The sequence below is a fragment of the Lycorma delicatula genome, chromosome 1 (assembly GCF_047948215.1).
Source record: "Lycorma delicatula isolate Av1 chromosome 1, ASM4794821v1, whole genome shotgun sequence".
NCBI lineage: Eukaryota > Metazoa > Arthropoda > Insecta > Hemiptera > Fulgoridae > Lycorma > Lycorma delicatula.
In genome coordinates, this window is record NC_134455.1 from 8,835,976 (window position 1) to 8,856,407 (window position 20,432).

Consider the following 20,432-nt stretch of genomic DNA (forward strand, 5'->3'; position numbering starts at 1 on the left):
TACAGAACCCCACATACATCTCACTGTTTTCAATGTAATATGTTTTTTTTTAGTCTAATACTTGTACTGATTTCAACATACTGACTTGTTACCACACGACATAATGAATATTTAATTTAGGGATAAAATCAAGGTTCTACATGGAGGCATTAGTCATGCTTTACCTTCAATTCATCATGAACTTCAGGCTATACAGTGGAGAATTCCTTAAAATATTCTCTGCAATGGCTTTCTTTAAAACTTTGACTCCAAAAAACATGGGAGATCAAGTCAAATTTTTTGAACTGTTATTAAAAATTGGACTACTATTTTTAATATGGATGATTCCACTGTGGAACTGCTGCAGTCCCTAATATCTAATGATCTCATTATGGATATTTTTGGTGATGTTTCAACATTAGATTAGAATGAGAGCATAACACAAATGTATGATTCTGAACCCAAAAATGAAGCTTTTGATTATTAACAAGCAAACCATCAATCTCATTCCAGGTGAACCAAAAAATTTCCTTGATATGACCACACAGAAAATAATGTTGATTACTAATAGTTTCTACCAGAGTTTCTGCATAATTTAAACATCAGAGGCCTGTCATCTCACACCCTAACATTAACACCTAGATAATAATTATAATATTTAGGAACACAGAAGAATGTTTGTTGAAAGGTTTTACTGGTATGGCAAGTTGCCAAAGGGTTTTTCTGTCTTGTTATTCTCATGCCCTTAGATAGTGTTAAAAATTCTTCTCGTTAAACCTCATTAAACCATACTCATTCATTAAACCTACTTTAAATCGCCTTTAAGTTTCCTAGTAAACTTGCCTTTTGCATGACCATTAACAAGGCACAAGGCCAAACTTAAAAAAAAATTGGCCTGTATTTGAAACAGCCTGTTTCCAGTCATAATACTTTGATATGTCCCGAGTCAAAACCTGCTCAAAATTTTAAAACATATATACACTATAATTAAATAGTTTACAGAGGTGTTGGAATCTTAATGCAAAAATAAATTTTAAAACACCAAAAAATTAACCAGTTTTGAAATTTTTACAATGGGTACCATAGTCTAAACGAAAACAAAACAATATCTTCATTCAACTACTGTAAAACCAGATTCTGCAGCTTCACATAAAGCATCGATTAAAATATATAAATTACACTCATCCAGTGATCTTGAAATGAAACTAGATTATTACAGAAATCATAATTATATAAAGCTTTATCTTCAATAATGAGAATTGACTTCATCCCGAAAAGGACAACATAATTCATAATTATATTCATGTACATGTACTCTATTTTAGTAGTAAAGAATATATATAGTATTAATTTTTCAAACTTTAAATATATTTGTTTTACAAACAAAACACAATTGTGTTAGTTAGTTAGTTTATTGTTAGTTAAATTGTAAACCCTAACCCTTTAGTTAGTTTTATTGTAAACCCTTTAATAAAAAACAACTTATGACTACAATGAATTCACCACATTATAATTTAAAATAATCTAGTAATATCCCTAAGTACTATATTTATATTGCCATAGACCAAACATAATTGTCAAATTTCTTAGATAAAGTTGGAAATGAAATGACCGATGTACTATTGAAAAGATTGTAATATCTAAAAATTTTAAATATTATCTTTTTAACTTCACTATTAATGTACATGTGGGCACACAACAAATGCATCACAGTTCAAAAGTGAATTAGGAATGCAGGTAAGTAAAGGAAACACACTTCATTTCTTCTAAAGAAGTAAAGAAAACTTTAGACCAGAATTATAAATGGAATATGATATTCTGCAGCAACTTCTAGGCACTGGTTGATACTTAAACAGAAAAATCATCGATGAATAGGGAACCAAACAAGCTATACCAAACATTTATCAGTACTATATATCACCACTAAAGGGTAATATTCAGAACCTGTCCTGGGAAATGTTCCATTTGGTACAATAATTTTAGAAAATTAGAAAACTGTAATTAGAATTTAGAAGTAACATAATTTTACAAACATGATACAATCAATTACTAGTTCTATAATAGTTTGAGAAATCTTTAATGATTAGTCAGCTTTTTATTTTTATACCTTCTTTTCTTCAGTGGATTCAAGGCAGGTTAAGTCAACTTTATTTCTTTATGCTGTAACAACAAGGTGCTAGTGCAGTACAACTGGGATTTTATGTAGAATCTTTGTGACTAGTAAATGTTTAAGTGAAAGTTCCAGTGATAAAGAAGAATTTAAGAATTTTTCCCAAATCCAACTCTTCTAAAGTTTACTACCCTTTCCAACAAATAAAAATGATGCCTTAACTAGCTAAGTGATAACTTGTCTTTCCAGCTTCTATCCTATTTCCTTAAATGGAGAAAAGGTAGTAGCTGGAATATATCAGGTAATCACTTAATATTATTTTCTACTAAAGTTTAATTATAAGTTTGAAAGAATGATAAAGATGGGAGTGTATATTATTATAAAGCTCTCCCTGATTTTATTTAAACTAAGATTTATTAGTAGTAGGAATAACTTAAATTGCAAGGAAAAATGCAAGTTAATTTATTTTGATCTGGTCGTACCAAAATGATATTGTTGCCTTAAAAACAGCTAAGCAAATGTAACCAATCAATTCTTAACTACCATTAAGCAAATTGTTTATTAAAATAATTAAGTAAATTATAGCAACACAGACTTTCTGAAATAAAAATAACTTTAACCTAATTAAATTAAAGGGTGAGGTTTCAAATATTGGTCATTTTTTTATTTTGATGCACAAGTGCCACACTTATATTTGGATTCAGGTTTGAATCATTGACTATCAATCAACTAATCACTGTTGAGTAATGTAATAATGCTGGTATTATTTTATGATATACAGGCTGATATTTAAGTATGCAAACACCTTTATACTGCATGTCTGAGAGCTATTTGGAGGCAGAAAGAAATGGGGTTCAAAATAGTTTTAAAAAATCTGCATTATGGTGGGTGGGTTTTTAGTTTTTGTTTGCCATCTTGGATCAAACTTAATTTTTTTAAATAGGAAGGTGGACATGTGACACATGACTTTGATTTTACAAGAAAAACAATGGTGAAATCCGTTTTTCTGATAAAGCCTTCGTTACTGAGTTTTTAGCATTCAAAGTTGAAATGATGGAAAAATAAATAAAAACAATAAAACAAGGTAAAATGTGCTGTTTGAACAATTTTATTGCAATTTACATTCATAATGCATACAATAACAAACTTTAAACAGTGCTATAATATTGATAATAAACAATAACTAATAATTAATAACACACCAAATTACAGCAGCTTATTCAACTATTATTTTCAAAATAAAAATTAACTTCCAGTGTTAATATCAGCTGATATTTGTTACTTATCAACAAATCAGCTGGAAGTACTTAACTAAATTTGTAATACATTTTTTAAGTAAATCAGCTGTTAATTTACAACAATGCAGTTTGTATTACGTTAAAACAATGCAACTTATTAACTTCTCATTTCACCTTTTTACTTCAATATATTTGTAATGATAAAATTTGATAGTGCTAGTAAAAATTAAGCTGTAGGCCTAGTGGTGCAAATTTGTTTTTTGGTGAAAATTTTATTATTAGTTCTCTCATCCATTTATTTAGTTGAATTAAATATTAAATCCTCAAATAACAATGTAATCTTTAATTAAAACTGAAAGAATAACTCTGTTGATGATGTACGGGTACGGTAACAAGGGTTTAGCCTTTACAAGAGGTATGAAATTTATTTAATAATAAATTTCCAAACAGAGAAGGAATAAGTAAATCTACTGTGATTAAGACAGTACACCGATTTGGTACTGTAAGAAACTGTCCTAGTACTGGTAGACCAACAACTGTCACAACTGATGCAAAGTCATTAGAGGTATGGCCTTATTAGAAGACCCTCATTCATCGATTCAGAAAGCTGTTGTCCAAAATGACATCAGTTATTTTCAATCCAAAAAATTCTTAAAACAAATAAATTTCACCCATATAAGCTACACCTGGTGCAAGAACGTTTGGAAGATGATTTTGATCGCAGAGTTGAGTATTGTAATATTATAATGCAAAAATTAAACATAGACAAAAATTTTTCCAATTCATAATATTTACTGATGAAGCAACTTTTATGTTAAATGACCATGAGAATAAACAAAACTGTCAATAATGGAGCGATAATAATCCCAGATGGATGTTGGAAGATCATACACAGCAACCTCAGAAAGTGAATGTTTGGATGGGAATCGTTGATCATTATATTGTAGGGCCTTTTATTTCAGAAGAAAATCATACAGGAGATGCTTACTGCAACTTGTTAGCCCATAGGATTTTACCAAATATCTGCGAAAATGTTGGACAAGAATTAAATAATAACGAATGGCTTCAGCAAGATGGGACAACAACTCATTGTTTAAAATGAACTAATTTTAAACCCTCAATTTTAAATGAACCATTTCCAGTTGCTGGATAGGTTATAGAGGAATCATAGAATGGCCTGCCAGGTCTGCAGGCCTTTCTCCTCTTGATTGCTTTTTTTGGGAGTACCTTCATCATAATGTTTACAAAACAAAACCTGCAAACATTGATGAATTGACAACAAGAACAATTGATGAATCTGCTTGTCTACCACCAGGCATGATACAGTATTAAGTTATAAATGGATATTACTTGAGGTTAGCACACTGCCAAGCTGTAGAGGGGAAGCAATTTGAACATTTATTGTAGAATGGTAAGCTTCTAAAATTTTTTCATTAGTAATCTAATTTACGATAGAATAGATTTATTTAACATTTTTAAATAAATATTGTTAATATCTAAAGTAAATAATATCAGTTGATAAATGTTTAATTTGTTGTATTGTTAATTATTATCGATATTATGGCACTGTTTAAAGTCCGTTTTATGCATTTTGAATGTAAAATGCAATAAAATTGTTCAAGCAATTTATACAATTTACCTTGTTTTTATTTTTAATACGATTTTTCTGCCGTTTGAATGCTTTGAATGCTTATAATTTGATAATGAAGGCATTAACTGAAAAACAGGTTTCACTGTTGTTTTTCTTGTAAAATCGAAATCATGTGTCATTTGTCCAGCTTCCATTTACAGAAATTAAGTTTGATTCAATATGGTGCATCCAAGATGGCAGACAAAAATTAAAAACCCAACATAATGCAAATTTTTTTAACTGTATAGAGCCGCATTTCTTTTTCTGCCTCCAAATACCTCTCAGATATGTAGTATAAATAAAGCTGTTTCCATATTAAATAACACCCGTTTTATGTATATATATATATATATATTCATTAACATATTGACCACTGTATTAATAGAATTTAAATTTTATGAATGTATTATGAAGTATAAACCACCAAACAACACAGTAATTACTTAAGTTAAACTTATCATATTAATTTCCAAGAATCAGTTTTCACAGGATCCTGCATCTTCAGTCGGCTATTAAATTCTATTATATACAATTCTTTTAAACATTTATTATTTAAAATCGTTTTCTGTTTTAAAAATCTTGAATATGAGAACATATGCAAATTTTGCTGTCCAGTACTTGAATGACAATCTTTAAAATGTAGTATTTTCCTTTGTTCTATTGTCGACTATTAGATTGTAATTTTATTATGTTCTTAATTAAATCATCATCATCTTTGAATGTGATCTGGTGGTTCATCATTTTATATTTTTGTTTATATTTATAAATTTAATATTTTTTGAGTATATTAATTTTTTTATCATTATTACACATTTCTAAAATCTCTATAAATTATTTTTGCAATCAGTAAATACTATGTTTATATTCTAACAAATGGCCAGCTACATTATACGTACTTTTTTATGTTTTTGTGTACTGTGTAATGTTCTGTAATTTCTTTTAAATGATCTATTGGTTTTCAATATAAATATTATTACATTTGTTGCACTTAAATTTGTATATTCTTCTTAATTCCACTAATATTTTTATTATTGTTATTTTTAAATATTTATTATGTGATTGTTTGGTTTATAGGCTTTTTTATATTTATTTTTATCTATAAAAATAACAAAATAATTTTTTCTATTATTTTATTTGTATTTTTGGTATAAACTATTATTAATCTTTGTGCTATTTTTTGTTGTTGCATTTAAGTATAATTAACTTAGTAATTTTATTCTGCTTTTTAAAAATTCTTCTATAATTTCACCATCAAAACCATTAATTATTATTACTGTTTGTTTTCTTTAATATATTTCTTTTTTGAGTTCATTTTTATTGGTTTTTGTAAAATGAATAGTTCTAAATATATTTTTATATAAAATAATATTTTCTGACCATGGTGATTAGAATTAAAAAGCACTGTAATATTATTTGTTGCGGGTGTTCTATAAATTGAAGTTTCTATTATATTGTTTATTTCGATTTCGATATCTAGAAAATATATTTTCCTGTTATTTTCTATTTAATATGTAAATTTTAAATTCTTATTATAATTAAGTTTATTTAAAATGATCAAGTGTTCATTATTTATAGTTGAGTTATATATGACTAAAATATTATCTACATATCTTATCCACAATAATATTTGATATTTGGTGTATATTTATTTTATATGACATCAACTATATTATTTTCAAATTCTTTAGATAAATATTTCATCGTACAGTCAATTTGTATTTTTATTTGAAAATCCTTACCTACCGATTGATGTTTTTTCCATATGTTAGGGGTGATGAAGGAAGCCTAACTCCAGATTTTTAACATCCCCTACCATAGATTTTTGAAAAACTCAAAACGTTTTTGAAATGCGTTTTTCTCTGAATCTATGCATTTTAGAGAAAAGTTTTTCAAACAAAAAAAAATGTAGAGGACATTCTCCTCTACAATTAATGTCTTTAAAGTTATGCCTTATAATTTGAAATTGAAATACTAGGTGGTGTTAAATTTGTAAAAAACGTGTTTTTTTTGTTTTTTCACCGGAAAAAATTGTTTATCGTCTGTATTGCATTTGGAAAAGTTGTTAATCTCAAAAAACAGACAACTTTTATTTAAACAATTTTCTTGTACGACTTACCGTTTTGGAGCTGTAGCTTGTGAAAGTGTGAAAATGTTGCGAATTAAGCACGTGTTCAAAACCGGTCTATTTGCTGAACAATGCCGATCTCCCCGGCTACAGTAACAGTAGGATCGTTGCGTTGCCATTGTACCGCTATAACTCTGGAATGCTAAGTCGTACAAGAAAATAGTTTGAATAAAAGTTGTCTGTTTTTTTTGTTGAGATTAACAGATGCAATACAGACGAAAAACAATTTTTTCTGGAGAAAAAACAAAAAAAAACACGTTTTTTACAAATTCAGCGCCACCTAGTATTTCAATTTCAAATTATACGGCATAACTTCAAAGACATTAATTGTAGAGGAGAATGTCCTCTACATTTTTTGTTTGAAAACTTTTCTCTAAAATGCATTTCAAAAACGTTTTGAGTTTTTCAAAAATCTATGGGAGGGGATGTTAAAAATCTGGAGTTAAGCTTCCCTCATCACCCCTAACATATGGAAAAAACATCAATCGGAAGGTAAGGATTTTCAAATACAGCCTATTTTGATTTCAATATCAAGAAAATATATTTTCCTGTTATTTTCTATTTAATATGTAAATTTTAAATTCTTATTATAATTAAGTTTATTTAAAATGATCAAGTGTTCATTATTTATAGTTGGGTTATGTATGACTAAAATATTATCTACATATCTTATCCACAATAATATTTGGTGTATATTTATTTAATATGACATCAACTATATTATTTTCAAATTCTTTTTCTTTAGATAAATATTTCAGACATAATAGCAGATACAGGTGATCCCATTGGTAAGCATTCTGTTTGTAAATAATAATTATTCTCACACTCAAAGTAATTTTGAAAACAAATATTTCTTAAAACAGAGATTAATGCATTGGTGTATTCTGGGTTTCATTTAATCTGGTTTTTATTATTTCTATTGTCTAGTCAAATGCAGTATTACAGTATGGAAAAAACATTAGCTTAACATAAATATGTTTAGGAATATAATTGTATGTATTAAAAAATGTCTTATATTGAAATATAAAAGAAACTTCATATAGTAGGAAAATGATCGAATAAAAGCTAAGCTTTACAAAATGTGTTTTGATTTAATTTTCTGCATAGAGTTGAAGATGGAACTGTCCATAGCGTTCCATGTATACTTGCTCCTAAATAATCTTTTTTGTAAAAAAAGAGTATGATCACTAATTTTACAAATAAATTCAGGAAAAATTTCTGTTTTGAAAAAGCATAGTTGTATGTGTGAACAATGTTCAATACAAATATTAAATAAATCATGAAAAATACTTGATGGGATGTGTTTTATATATATATATCTATGTATAACAAATGAAGCACAAAAATCTCCAAACTACTACATCAGTTTCACTGAAATTTATATATGCATGTTATAATTTGATGAGAATTGGTTGAGCTTGATGATCAGTCAAGAACACTTGACTGATCAGGATTAGCTGTTGGACCACTTCTGAAGTCTGAAAATTTTTAGAGTAGTTACTGTGAAACTTTGAAGCGCTCCAATAAAAAAAACAAGAGTGCTAATTGAAAAACTGTTTTGGGCATATGGTTACATTTTTCTTTAGGATTCTTAAACACAATTCGTACATCCAAAATCATTCTTGCTTTATAAAATGTCTTCAAAGGTGTGGAATATGTTGAAAAATCCTATTTTAAAAATTAGAGGTAGCGTCACCACCTATTTGTCAAGTTAACATACTTGCCTAAGGGGATGTTAGCGATGCTCCTCAATTATTATAATTTCTCAATCTGTTTATTTTTTTATCAAAACTTTTAAATTAAATCTCTTATACATATGTAAACTGCAGATCCTAATTCTTTAAGTATTTCTAAATGTAGTGTATATAATTTATTATTAATAACCTTTTCTTTACAGACTTGTTTAATCTCTTGTTTTATTTTGAATTTTTCACATAATTCTTTTCTTTTTCATTACGTGCGTAATTGTTTTTGCTTTTTATACTTATAATCACATACTTAGTGGTTATTTTGTATTCCAAACATGTTTTATTAAATCTAATGTTGTATATTAAGTTTAATAGTTTTAAATGTAATTTATAGAATCTGAATAGTTTTTTTTTTGGTTAGCATTTGTAATAATTTTTTGAAATTCAGTAATTCATTAATATATTGACCACTGAGTTAATAAAACTTAATATTACATATAAACAAAAAAGTAACACAAAGATTAATAAAAGTTTATACCAAAAATACAATTATACAAAAAAAATAATAGAAAAAGTTATTAATATATATGATAAAAATAAATAAAAAAAGGATACAATCCAAATAAACACATTTAAAAAAAAAACAAAAACATTAGAGAGGATTAAGAGGAATGTATAAAATTAAGTGCAACAAATGTTATATATCTATATTGGTAAAACCATTAGATCATTTAAAAAAGATTACAGAATATTACACAGCACGTAAAAACAAAAAAGGTACATCTAATATAGCTGACCATTTGTTAGAATACAAAAATAGTATTACTGATTGCAAAAATAATTTGAGATTTTATTATTTCATAATAATGACAAAAGAAAAATATTATATTTATAAATATAAACAAAAATATAAAATGATTCACCAGATCGCATCTGAAGATAATTTAATTAAAAACATAATAAAATTACAATCTAGTAGTTGGCAATAATGACAATATCCTGATGGGGAGTCTTACTCCCTTAAGACTTCGGATGTTGGTGTTCCCATGGCCCTAGCCTATGCAGCTTTTCTTCCCACTACACACCTAGCTGCAGAACCTTCTACACCACACACATACACTATACCACAAACACTTCACAAATTACAACATATACCCTTACACAGAGCAATACAACATCTTACACTTACTCTCATTGCCTCCTGTGGATTCGAGGATCCACTCAAATGGGTGGTATGGAGAATCTAGGTCCATACTGTCCCCTGCTGGCCCTTTACACTCCTCTCTACATTCTTTAAATTTTTTACGTTTATTTAAATTAAATTTTTTTATGGTTTAGCTGTGATATTAGTTTACGTTTTTGATTTTTTAATATCTTAGTTTTTTTTGTTATATATTTGTTGGGGATGATAACATGAAAGCATTTTTCACCCTCCAAAAAAACGAAGACAATAGAACAAAGGAAAATACATTTTAAAGATTAAATTATTCTAGTACTAGATAGCAAAATTTGCAAATATGTTCATAATACTATTAAAATTTAAAAAACAGAGAATATCTAAAATAACAAATCTTTAAAATATATAAAGTAATTATAGAATTCAATACCTACTAAAGATATGGGATCCCGCGAAAAACAATTTTTAGAAATGATGCAACTTATCTAATTACACTGTTTTGATAGTTTATATTTCATATAATATTAAATAAATACATATATTTATAATTTTATATAATTAATATATTTATATACAAAAGAAAACATTTCCTAATTTTTAGTTTTTATAAAACACACTGAACAGCAACAGATAGCTGCACTGTTGGCTAATTTTTTTGGGGTAACCTGTAAATTTACCAAAGGTAATAATGAAGTCAATTTTTTATAGGTTGGTTGAAATATATACATGATGTGTATGTATGTTTGACAATTCTCAACTAATCGAACATTTTGTTTAAAAAATAAAATTTATCTATGAAATTGAGAGTAATCGGATGCTAAATATTTGGACTCAAAATTACTTTAATGGGTAATCACTTTTTACATAAAAAGCATGTAAACAGAACAAAATAATAATTTTTTCTGAATTATCATAAAGTGACAGCCTTACAGAAAGGAATCAATAAAAAATTAAAAACAGCAAAAGAATCTTATTTCAAAGACAAGAAAGAACAGATGAAAGATGGATCATCTAAAATTTTTAAGAATAAACTAAATCTATTCAGAGAAGTCAAACATATACTAATAAAAAAATAATAGTAATTTAGGTAATGCAAGGGAGGCACAAGAAAAATAAACACTGGAATAAAGGAGCAGCAACTCATTAATAGTACAGAACCACAGAAACTGGTAGAGCCCAAAATTGGATGGAAACTTGTAGTAGCAAACATTTGTTAGAAATCAAAGTTTTAAAAGACATTCATAATATCAGGAATTAGATATCTGCAAAACTTATTTTATTAAAAATTATACAGAGAATTTATTATTAAATAATGATAGGGGATAAGTCTTTTAGAATTAAAAAACTTTATAAAAGTTTCATTAAATATTTAAATGTTACAAATTGTTAAAAGTAGAAGCCATATTCAATTCATCCCTATACAAAATTTAATATAAGTAGGCTACAATGGACAAAAAAAGAATGTTGCTGAAGAGATTAGAAGTTTATTAATGCTGAAAGAAATGACAAAATATAATATTTCAAATGTTTTGTTACACTATTACAAAACTAGTGTGTCATCTGGTCAGAGCAATGAGTTAAGATCTAGGATTATTCCTAACTCAACAATAAATACAAATTTTCAACCAATTCACCCTCTAACTGCTTTCCGTTGACACATCACCATTCTTTGGTACTAACATCATAAGCTGACATCAAGATAACAACAGGTTTACACTGCCTATAGAAAATTTTTTTTGAACATTTTTTTTTTTTTTTTTTTTTTTACCAGTATTCTACTGGTAATTTATTGTGAAAATACAATTCATATATCACTATGTAATAAAAATAATTATATAATGTCAAAAGAAATATAAAAGTATAGTCAGTATTTTCTTAATATTTTTGGCTTGTTTATATAGTGTAATGGGTAATCTGTACAAAAAAATCAATCCCATTTTACTTCGATTTTTATAATGAATGTTAATATTTCTAGATGGTAAAGATTCTAATTGATCTTGTTTTGATGTGATGACGACTGCAATGAATGAGAGCAAACATGTAAGATCATACATGTCAAACATGTCATAATACATACAAACATACATACATGTCAAACATTGACATCATTAATTGTACCTGCATTTATTTTTTTTTTACTTAACTTCCTTATAAAAATTACCATACAAATTTAATAATAAATAATAATACAAGGTGTCTATTTAATAAAACTGAATGATAGTACTTATGGTTTGTCAATCAAAAGAAGACATGCAGGTTTGACTCATGTCAACAGACTCATGACTTACAGACTTTAAGACTATCAATATATTTTAATTTAGTACCTATTCTTAAGGGCTTATGTTTGCTAATTGTGTTTAATAGTTTTTAGATTCTAAAATAATGTTTCATAAATGACTGTTGAAGAAATACATTACATCAAATAACTAAAACATAAATTCTAAATAAATAAAACATAAATCATCATGCAAATTATTAGAGTTTATTGATATATTTTTAAATGCTTAATCAGGAAACAATTTAAAAATTGGAAATTACAAGTGCCAAGAAATAACACAAAAACTGTTTTGCAGAAAACCATTGTTCTCTGTAAATCTACTTGACTTGTTACTAACTGTTTAAATGAGTTTTTAATAAAAATAATGTAAAACAGAAAAACAGGCTTCAATTACATATATTATCTTTTATCTGTTATATTAGTTTGTTTCTGTTTTTAACTTATTTTTATGTGAATACAAGTCACTAGTTTTTATGTACACTTATTTGATTTTATGTGAATAAAATTAAAAAGAAATATTCAGACTTAATTTTTACTAAAAGTTTTTGAGATCTAGTTCTTGCTTTAAAATTTACATACGTAAAACGCAGGAACTTAGTAAACCTAGCAACAGCGTAGGTGATGGTTATGCTCATTTACAAGTGGAGCTCAAAGAATGAATGGAAGAAAATAAGCCTAAATGTAAACAAAAATCTTTGATTTGAGAATGAGTGTCGACTTTCTAGCAACAAAACTTTTTGAGGAAATCTATTAGGTAATAAGAATATAACATTGAAGCGGGACCTTTCTTCAAGAAAAGCAAACAGTAATCTTTCGGTGTTTTGTAATGAGTACTGGTAATTGTATGTACGTATGCAAGTAGCTGTGTGTATATATATATATATATAAAATGATACATAGTATGCGTGATTTTTGATTTTATTATTAATGTAAGTACTGACATATTACAGTGTTCCTGGTTTTCAGACCAGAATAACTCTTGATGACATCCTCCACAAATTACAATCTTCAAAATCATCAACTTTGTAATTGATAACACAGTTATCCAACTCAATTTATTTCCCTTCCATGGCAATGAAAATGAATTAAGTAAAATATTTGTGGCAACACATTTCTGGATAAAAATGATAATTTGTGCATTAGATTGCACATACATCAAAATCAAAAAGTAGTAAAAGCACATGGAGATGAATACTTAAATCAAAAGGGATACTCCAGCATTAATGTGCAAGGTACTTATTACACTCAAAAAAAGTTTACCAGCATCAGTGCTTTGTGGTCTGAAAGTATACACAAGACCCCAAAAAAAGAGGCAAAACACAATGAAAGGCATAATCTCACAGTAATATGGTGCAGAAGTTTTGGTGGTGACTCAGGTTACATAATATTACTTTAGTTAATAACCCCATTTAACCTTACTGCAGTGAAAAACTTAAATTTAACACCGTGAAGAGAAACAATAGTTATACACTTTACATACTTTAGGCCAATTTGCAAAATGTGGTATTATCTTTCATTGTAAGGAGTGGGGAAAGCTTCCTTTTCCACTTGTTTTCACAGGTTTGTTATTGGTTTTCTTCAAATCAACCTTGATGTTATAGAACCTCATCAGTTGTACTTTACTGCTAACAGCTACAAGATATTCTTCCGTCAATTTATCCCAGGCTTCTTTTTTTGCCTTCAAAATAAATTCCTTGTAATACAAACAGTTTTTCATCATTAAACCAAATAGCACTTGGACAAGCTTCTCATTTGCAATATCGTTTTCACTTGACATTGTCAATAAATAAAGTATAAGACGTCATAAAACAAAAATTTAACCTATACAATAATGAACATAATATAAGTTAAGGCCTGTAAAATTAAACTGAAAAGGTGAACACGTCACAATTTGAGTGTGGTGATCCTCTCTATTAAGTACTGAAAATACTGCAAAATTACAGAAAGCATCAACTAGAGTTTCGCTAATACTACTAGACCTAATTAGATTTTTCAACATTTTAAAACTAATTAGTAAATGACTAGCCTAACAGAACCAATTTTTTATTTACTTGACTTAATGGTGACCTCCTTTTTTAGTTATAAAAAAACATTGACTTCACCAAATGGCCATTACAAAAGAATAAATAAATAAATAGTTATTACAAAGAGGCCTTTTTTAAGTTTTTCAAATTTCAATATATGGTTACTTCTTAATGGAAGGCCATAATCCAAACTGTGTTTTACCACTGGATTTCTTATTAAATTGTACTAGAAAATGAGGATCAATGAACTCCTTGTCATTTAAAAAAAAATGTGTTTATTATGGTAGGGTATAAATTTAAATATTTTTTAATAGAATTTATTTATTATGATTGAATTTAAAATTTTTACGTTACACCTCAAAATATTTAGGCCATTTCAAACTTTTTAAGATATTTTGTATTATTCTATACAGTATAAATTACACACCTCAGTATGATGATACCTTCACATAATATTCCGAGCGGATACAACGGTATCCAGATAGAATATCTTAACCACGTAAGAACATAACTACCTTTCACTTTGAAATGTTGAGCAATATAATATGGATATCTGAAAAAATTTACAAATAGATAAAATGAATCAACATAAAATATTGAACTTATTAATCCTCAAACCATCAACATAGCAATTAATTAATTAATATTATATTAATCCTCCATTTTAATAATATTCTAACAAAAATATAATTTTTGTTAGAAATGGGATGTGTTTTTAAGTAAAATCCATCTTGAAGTTACTGCTGACTACGAAAACAAAAAAGGATCATTTATGTATTATGTTTTGGTATGAAAATATTCAGCTATAGAGCATTTACTTGGCATCAGCTATGCCAGGAACTTACAATAACTACAAGAGATGATCCTGCTAACTGCAAGGTTTGTGCTGGATACATATTTATTAACAAAAATGGACAGTGCTGTTGAATTTCACAAGCAACTTTGTGAAATTTAGGGGCCAAATGTTATCAGTGATAGTAATATTAAGACAATGGTATAACTTGTTAACAGAAGGATGAACAAAGCAGTCACTCAGCAGTTGATGACACATGAGTTAGTGTGAAAGAAGTGAAAGCAAAGGTTTGTGACATTAGGCAATTCACAGTTTCAAAACTGTCAATTCAATCTCCTAATATTTCATACTAAGTATTTATCATTATTGTAACAGAGAAACTTCATTACAAAAAACCAGGTGTGATGTAGGTGATGAAAGTGTTAAAGAAAGCAGAAATGTCTGCTTTAATTTAATTTTAGATTTGTATAATGACTTAGGAATAACCAAGGAAGTTCATGTAAAGCTGTAATTAATCCATTTTTAGACAAGACTTGATGCTGTATTCATGCTCTTTCACAGTGTGTGATTATCATTTATGACATTGTATCAGTGTTATTTTAAAAATTTTAGTTCATCATTATTCCTGTTTTTTATAATATGTCAAAAATAATATTTTTCTAATGTAAAACTTAATTCCCACCAGTTATAATAATATACTTTAACAGATGGTAAAATGAACTGTAATTGAATTATGTGTCTTATCATAATTGATGTAATGATATCGCTTTTTTCTTAAGTCTACCTACATTTAATATAGCATTTAATTGAAAAAAAAATGTATTGATTGCACTGTCTGATAACAGTTTTTATAATCCCTTGTGAAAGAAAAATGTAATCTACACAAATAACATTTTTTTAATTCAAATCCATTCAATTTCAGTAAAACAAACATGCTGGAACATAATTTTCTTTTATACAGAAATGTTTTTATAAACACAATTATACCTTTATATGTGTTTTCTAAAAAGCTAATGTTAGGGTTAAAAACAAAGTAATTGAAAATACTTATCGGTAAAACGTAGTTTGAAATAAAAGTAGTTAAAAATAAATAAAGTAATTAATAAAAAAGAAATGAATATGCAATTAGGACATATAAAAACATTCATAATTTAAATAATTATATTTTTTAACATTTTTAAGAGATTGTGAAATTATAGGTTTGGTGAAATATATTTGTGTAAGTGAAATCCAAAACTTGGAAATTAAATAAATATGTTTAAAGGAAATTGTGATTTTATTAACCAAGAAATAACTGTGTACGTTTCTACATAAAATATTTCAGAAATCTGAATTTATTTTCAGTCAGGAATTAACAGAATTAAAAATAACTATAAATTGCTAGGATTTATTTTCCAGTATTAATACTGAAAATTTTAAGTAGTTAACAAGCTATCTAAGCAAATTCTATTGCTTAAAGATTAAAATGTTTTTTAGGGTTATAAAGAATTCTACATAAGTTATTTATAAAAGTGCAACAGAATCTAGTATAATAAATAATATAAAAGAGATAATTACCTGACAATTTCAATAATTGACCACGTCAGGAATAAATAAAATACAACTGGTTTTGTTTGCATACGTGGTTCGGCATCAATCATAGCAAATAATATAATTGCACGTCCTCCAACCTGAATCAAGAGAAATTCTACAATCAATTAATAATAATATATTATGTACATAATATTTTACTGAAAATGAATTTAAAATACAGTGTTCCATGAAGAAACAGAGAAACTTTCAGGACATATTATAAACATAGGTCTGGAAACATTTTGTTTTAGAGTTGTGCCTAATGAAAGCTTTCGCCTGGATTGCAGGTCTTCTGATAAAAAGAAGCCCTATTGTAATTTTTGGGACACAAATTAAAGAGGTACGTTAGTGGTTTATTAACTAATTTGAGCTGGGAAATAGGATAAAACAGATCCCAGAACAATTTATTTCATTTTTGGTCCTTTTTTTTATTAAAATTTGATCTTTGTTTTTAAATAACTCCAGCGGTTTTTATAACAAAAACTTTGTTTTTTGTAACAAAGCTATTTTATTACAAATCTAAAAAAACTGTTGGAGTACATGATTGCATCCACAGAAAACCCCGACTAAAAATTCTAAGGCACCTCAGACTACATCCCAAATTAATAAAGATGATAAAATTGACCATCATAATCACTAAGTCAAAACTGAAATTCAGCGGTGAACTCTCGGAGCCATTTGAGATCTAAACCGGACTACGCCATGGTAATGGACTCTCATTGTTACTATTAAACTGTGCTCTGGAAATGGTAATGAGGGAATGGTTCAAAAAATGCTCCCTAAAAATAAAAATAGGCCAAAAAACAAAACAAACTTCCTTGGTTTTGCCGAAGACTTGACACTGCTTGCAAGTGACAAACGTATATGTTTGAATGACAAACAAATGTTTGATGAAGTTAAAACACAGGTATTAGAACTTCAAAACATTAAAAATAAAATTGGCTACAAAATATCATTTGAAAAGACAGAAATTATGCCCCAAAAACCAATACAATTAAAAGAAGTAAACATAAACGGTAATAAAGTCAAAATACCACATATGCAGCAGAAATGCTCTTCCACCTGAACAAACAATCAAAGACTGACAGACTCCAGAAAATCGAAAGAATTGGAAGAAACTGCAACAACAAAAAGTACCAGAAAGATGGGCAGTGGTGGATCGTGCCCAACAAATCACGTACAAAGAAGAAGCCATCACTGACAGATACAATGTGTAAGGTAAGACTACCATTCTTTGGACACATCATGAGGATGTAAGATTTGAGACTTCTGAAACAGTTGGTACAGTACAATCTTGACTTTAAAAACACAAAGACAGGATACAAAAGAACCAGAGACATAAGGGAGAATTTAAAGGAAGTTGGCCACAGAAGACACCACAGATAAGATAAAATTGAACAAAAAAATCAAGAATAAAAACACTAACTTCACACTCACAAAATTAATATTTTCAACAACAGAAAGGACATGGAGATTGGAATGTGCGAAAAAGTACTGGGAGGATACAAAGGCCTGAATAGTCCCTTCGAAGCAACTTGGATAATGGACTGACTAAACTGATCCTACAAGATCATAAAAGATGAAAAAAAAAAGAAATATAAATTTTATATAAATATAATATACAGCTATCCCTCAATTATAAAGTAATGTGATAGAAATGTTCAAAAGAGAACCAACGAACAATTAAATATTTACACAGACCTTTCACAAAATGTTTATTCTTTATTATAGTAATTTTGTCTCAAAGTTGTACTTTTGATTTGTAAAATAAAATGTTAAACAGATCTTATTTTTCTTTTTGGATCAATCTTTCTACTTGATATAATTATGTAAGTAAGTAACAATTTTTTGAGGTTAAACCTAATTAATATTATAATGATTAAAATTTTATCACTTGCATTGTGAATTGTTAATATAACACTAAAATAAATAAAAAAAATTATAATATTAAACTGATAGTAGAGATATATAGTGTAATCAAGTTAAAAATTGTATAAATCAACTTTTAATAACACTGTGCAATGTATATGTTGAAAGTGTCAGTGTTATTCATTTATTTTTTCTGTTTTTATAATATACAAGCTCAACCCGCCATGCTTCGCTGTGGCACATTGTGGTTGCATGGATGAGAAATGAGAAACAAAACAAAGCATAGGTTTCATAGAAGTTTAATTTTGCAATACTTGTGGATATACAATATTTTTTGTTTTTCCACTGTCTGCGTAGATATAAAGGCTATCTGGTTTGCCGACTCGGGAGCACGCAACATACACAGTTGCCCATGTGAGAAGCAATCCGCATCTAAATCTAAACCACACAATTCTAAAGATTGACCTTGAGCTTTATTGATTGCGATTGCAAATGCCAATCGAATTGAGAATTGCAATCTTTTAAATTAAAATGGTGTATCGGTCGGGATTATGGGTATTCGAGGAATGAGGACATCTTCACCTTTGAAAGGCCCTGTTAAAATCGTTGCTTCCACTGCGTTATTCATCAATTTCTTAACTGCAAGTCGCATGCCGTTGCAGAGTTTTGGCTGATTAATATTCCGCAACAGGATAATTGTCATTTTTTGATCGAACCGTTGCTAGAATCAATCTAATGAGGAATGTTTTCCCCGTTCCTCCTGGCGCATCCAAGAAGAAGGTCCCCCCAACTCCGTCATTTATCATTTGCATTATGCGATCATAAATGGCTTTCTGTTCACGCGTTAATTTGGGAATGTTTGATTGGACATATGACTGAAGATCACTGATGTTGTAACTCTGTTCACGGCGTAAAACCACATCAAATGAAGCAATCGCAGCTCGGGTGGGTGCTGGCATTCCCAATTGACTAAGAACTTTATTTGCAATAGCTAAGCACTTGTCTTCAATATTTATCAATGCTTCTTTGTAAATGCCTTCTGTAAATTCCATGGTCATAGTGGTATTTTCTAGGCATACTCTATGCAAAATATCCTCAGCCATATGCGATCGATATCTTTCCCATAACTCTGTGGGAGATGAAGGGAAGCAAGCGGTCAATATAATTGTGAATAATGCGCGAATTTGGTTTGGATGTGTAGTGTTGCACGCGTCATTAATACATATATCCCACTGTTGGTCGTTTTCTAATAAATTCAGAGCTTGGTGAAAGGCGCAGCTCAATCACGACACGATCACACAAAAGTACCTCGATTTAAGTGAATATTTAGTTCAGATTGTATAATAATCTGAATCAGATGCAAGTGGATACGTTTTTTTTTTTTTTTTTTGTTAATAAACAATGTAATTGGGAACAGGTATTTTGTTTCACATGTGACTGCAGTTGTCGTTAGCTAGTATGGTGAGTGTTCCCCTCGCTTCCGGCAGATGGCGCGGTCATTGGTACCGTGCCATCTGCCGGAAGAAAAACTCTATCATATATTTAAAATACCGGTATATACTTGATTTTTTTTTAGATAATTGAGGTGCAGGGCTTATTTGGGAGCAGGGGGTACTCAAATAAATATGGTAACTATTAACTACTTAAAAAAAAAAATCATCTCTATGATAACTGGAGGCAAGGATATCATTTTTTAAGGCCTATTATCATAAAAATATCCTAAAACTAGTTGCAATTTTATGAGAATAAAAATGAAGCTGAAGTAACCTGTTAACTGTGTATTTTATATAATTGTCTGTTAAAGTTACAGAGCTCAGAATTACAAAATACCAAAGAAATTATAGATCATGTTTTCCTTTAAATATAAACACCATTCATGCCATTAAAATGAGTTCTCAACAAAATAAGTAAATGAAATATGTTTCTATATAATTCAAGGTTAAAAAAAT

General features: G+C 28.3%; 1 protein-coding gene across 8 annotated transcripts in view; it reads right to left on the reverse strand.

Annotated features, from left to right (window-relative positions):
- Hacd2 (3-hydroxyacyl-CoA dehydratase 2) overlaps nucleotides 1–20,432 on the reverse strand; it is a 76,253-nt gene that overhangs the window by 11,168 nt on the left and 44,653 nt on the right. For all 8 annotated transcript variants that reach the window (XM_075365699.1, XM_075366095.1, XM_075366014.1 and 5 more), the window contains exons 8-9: nucleotides 16,600–16,712; nucleotides 14,677–14,802 (exon numbers count right to left, since the gene is read on the reverse strand). In XM_075365699.1, coding sequence (XP_075221814.1) covers nucleotides 14,677–14,802; nucleotides 16,600–16,712 — 239 coding nt within the window. The remainder of the gene's footprint in view (nucleotides 1–14,676; nucleotides 14,803–16,599; nucleotides 16,713–20,432) is intronic.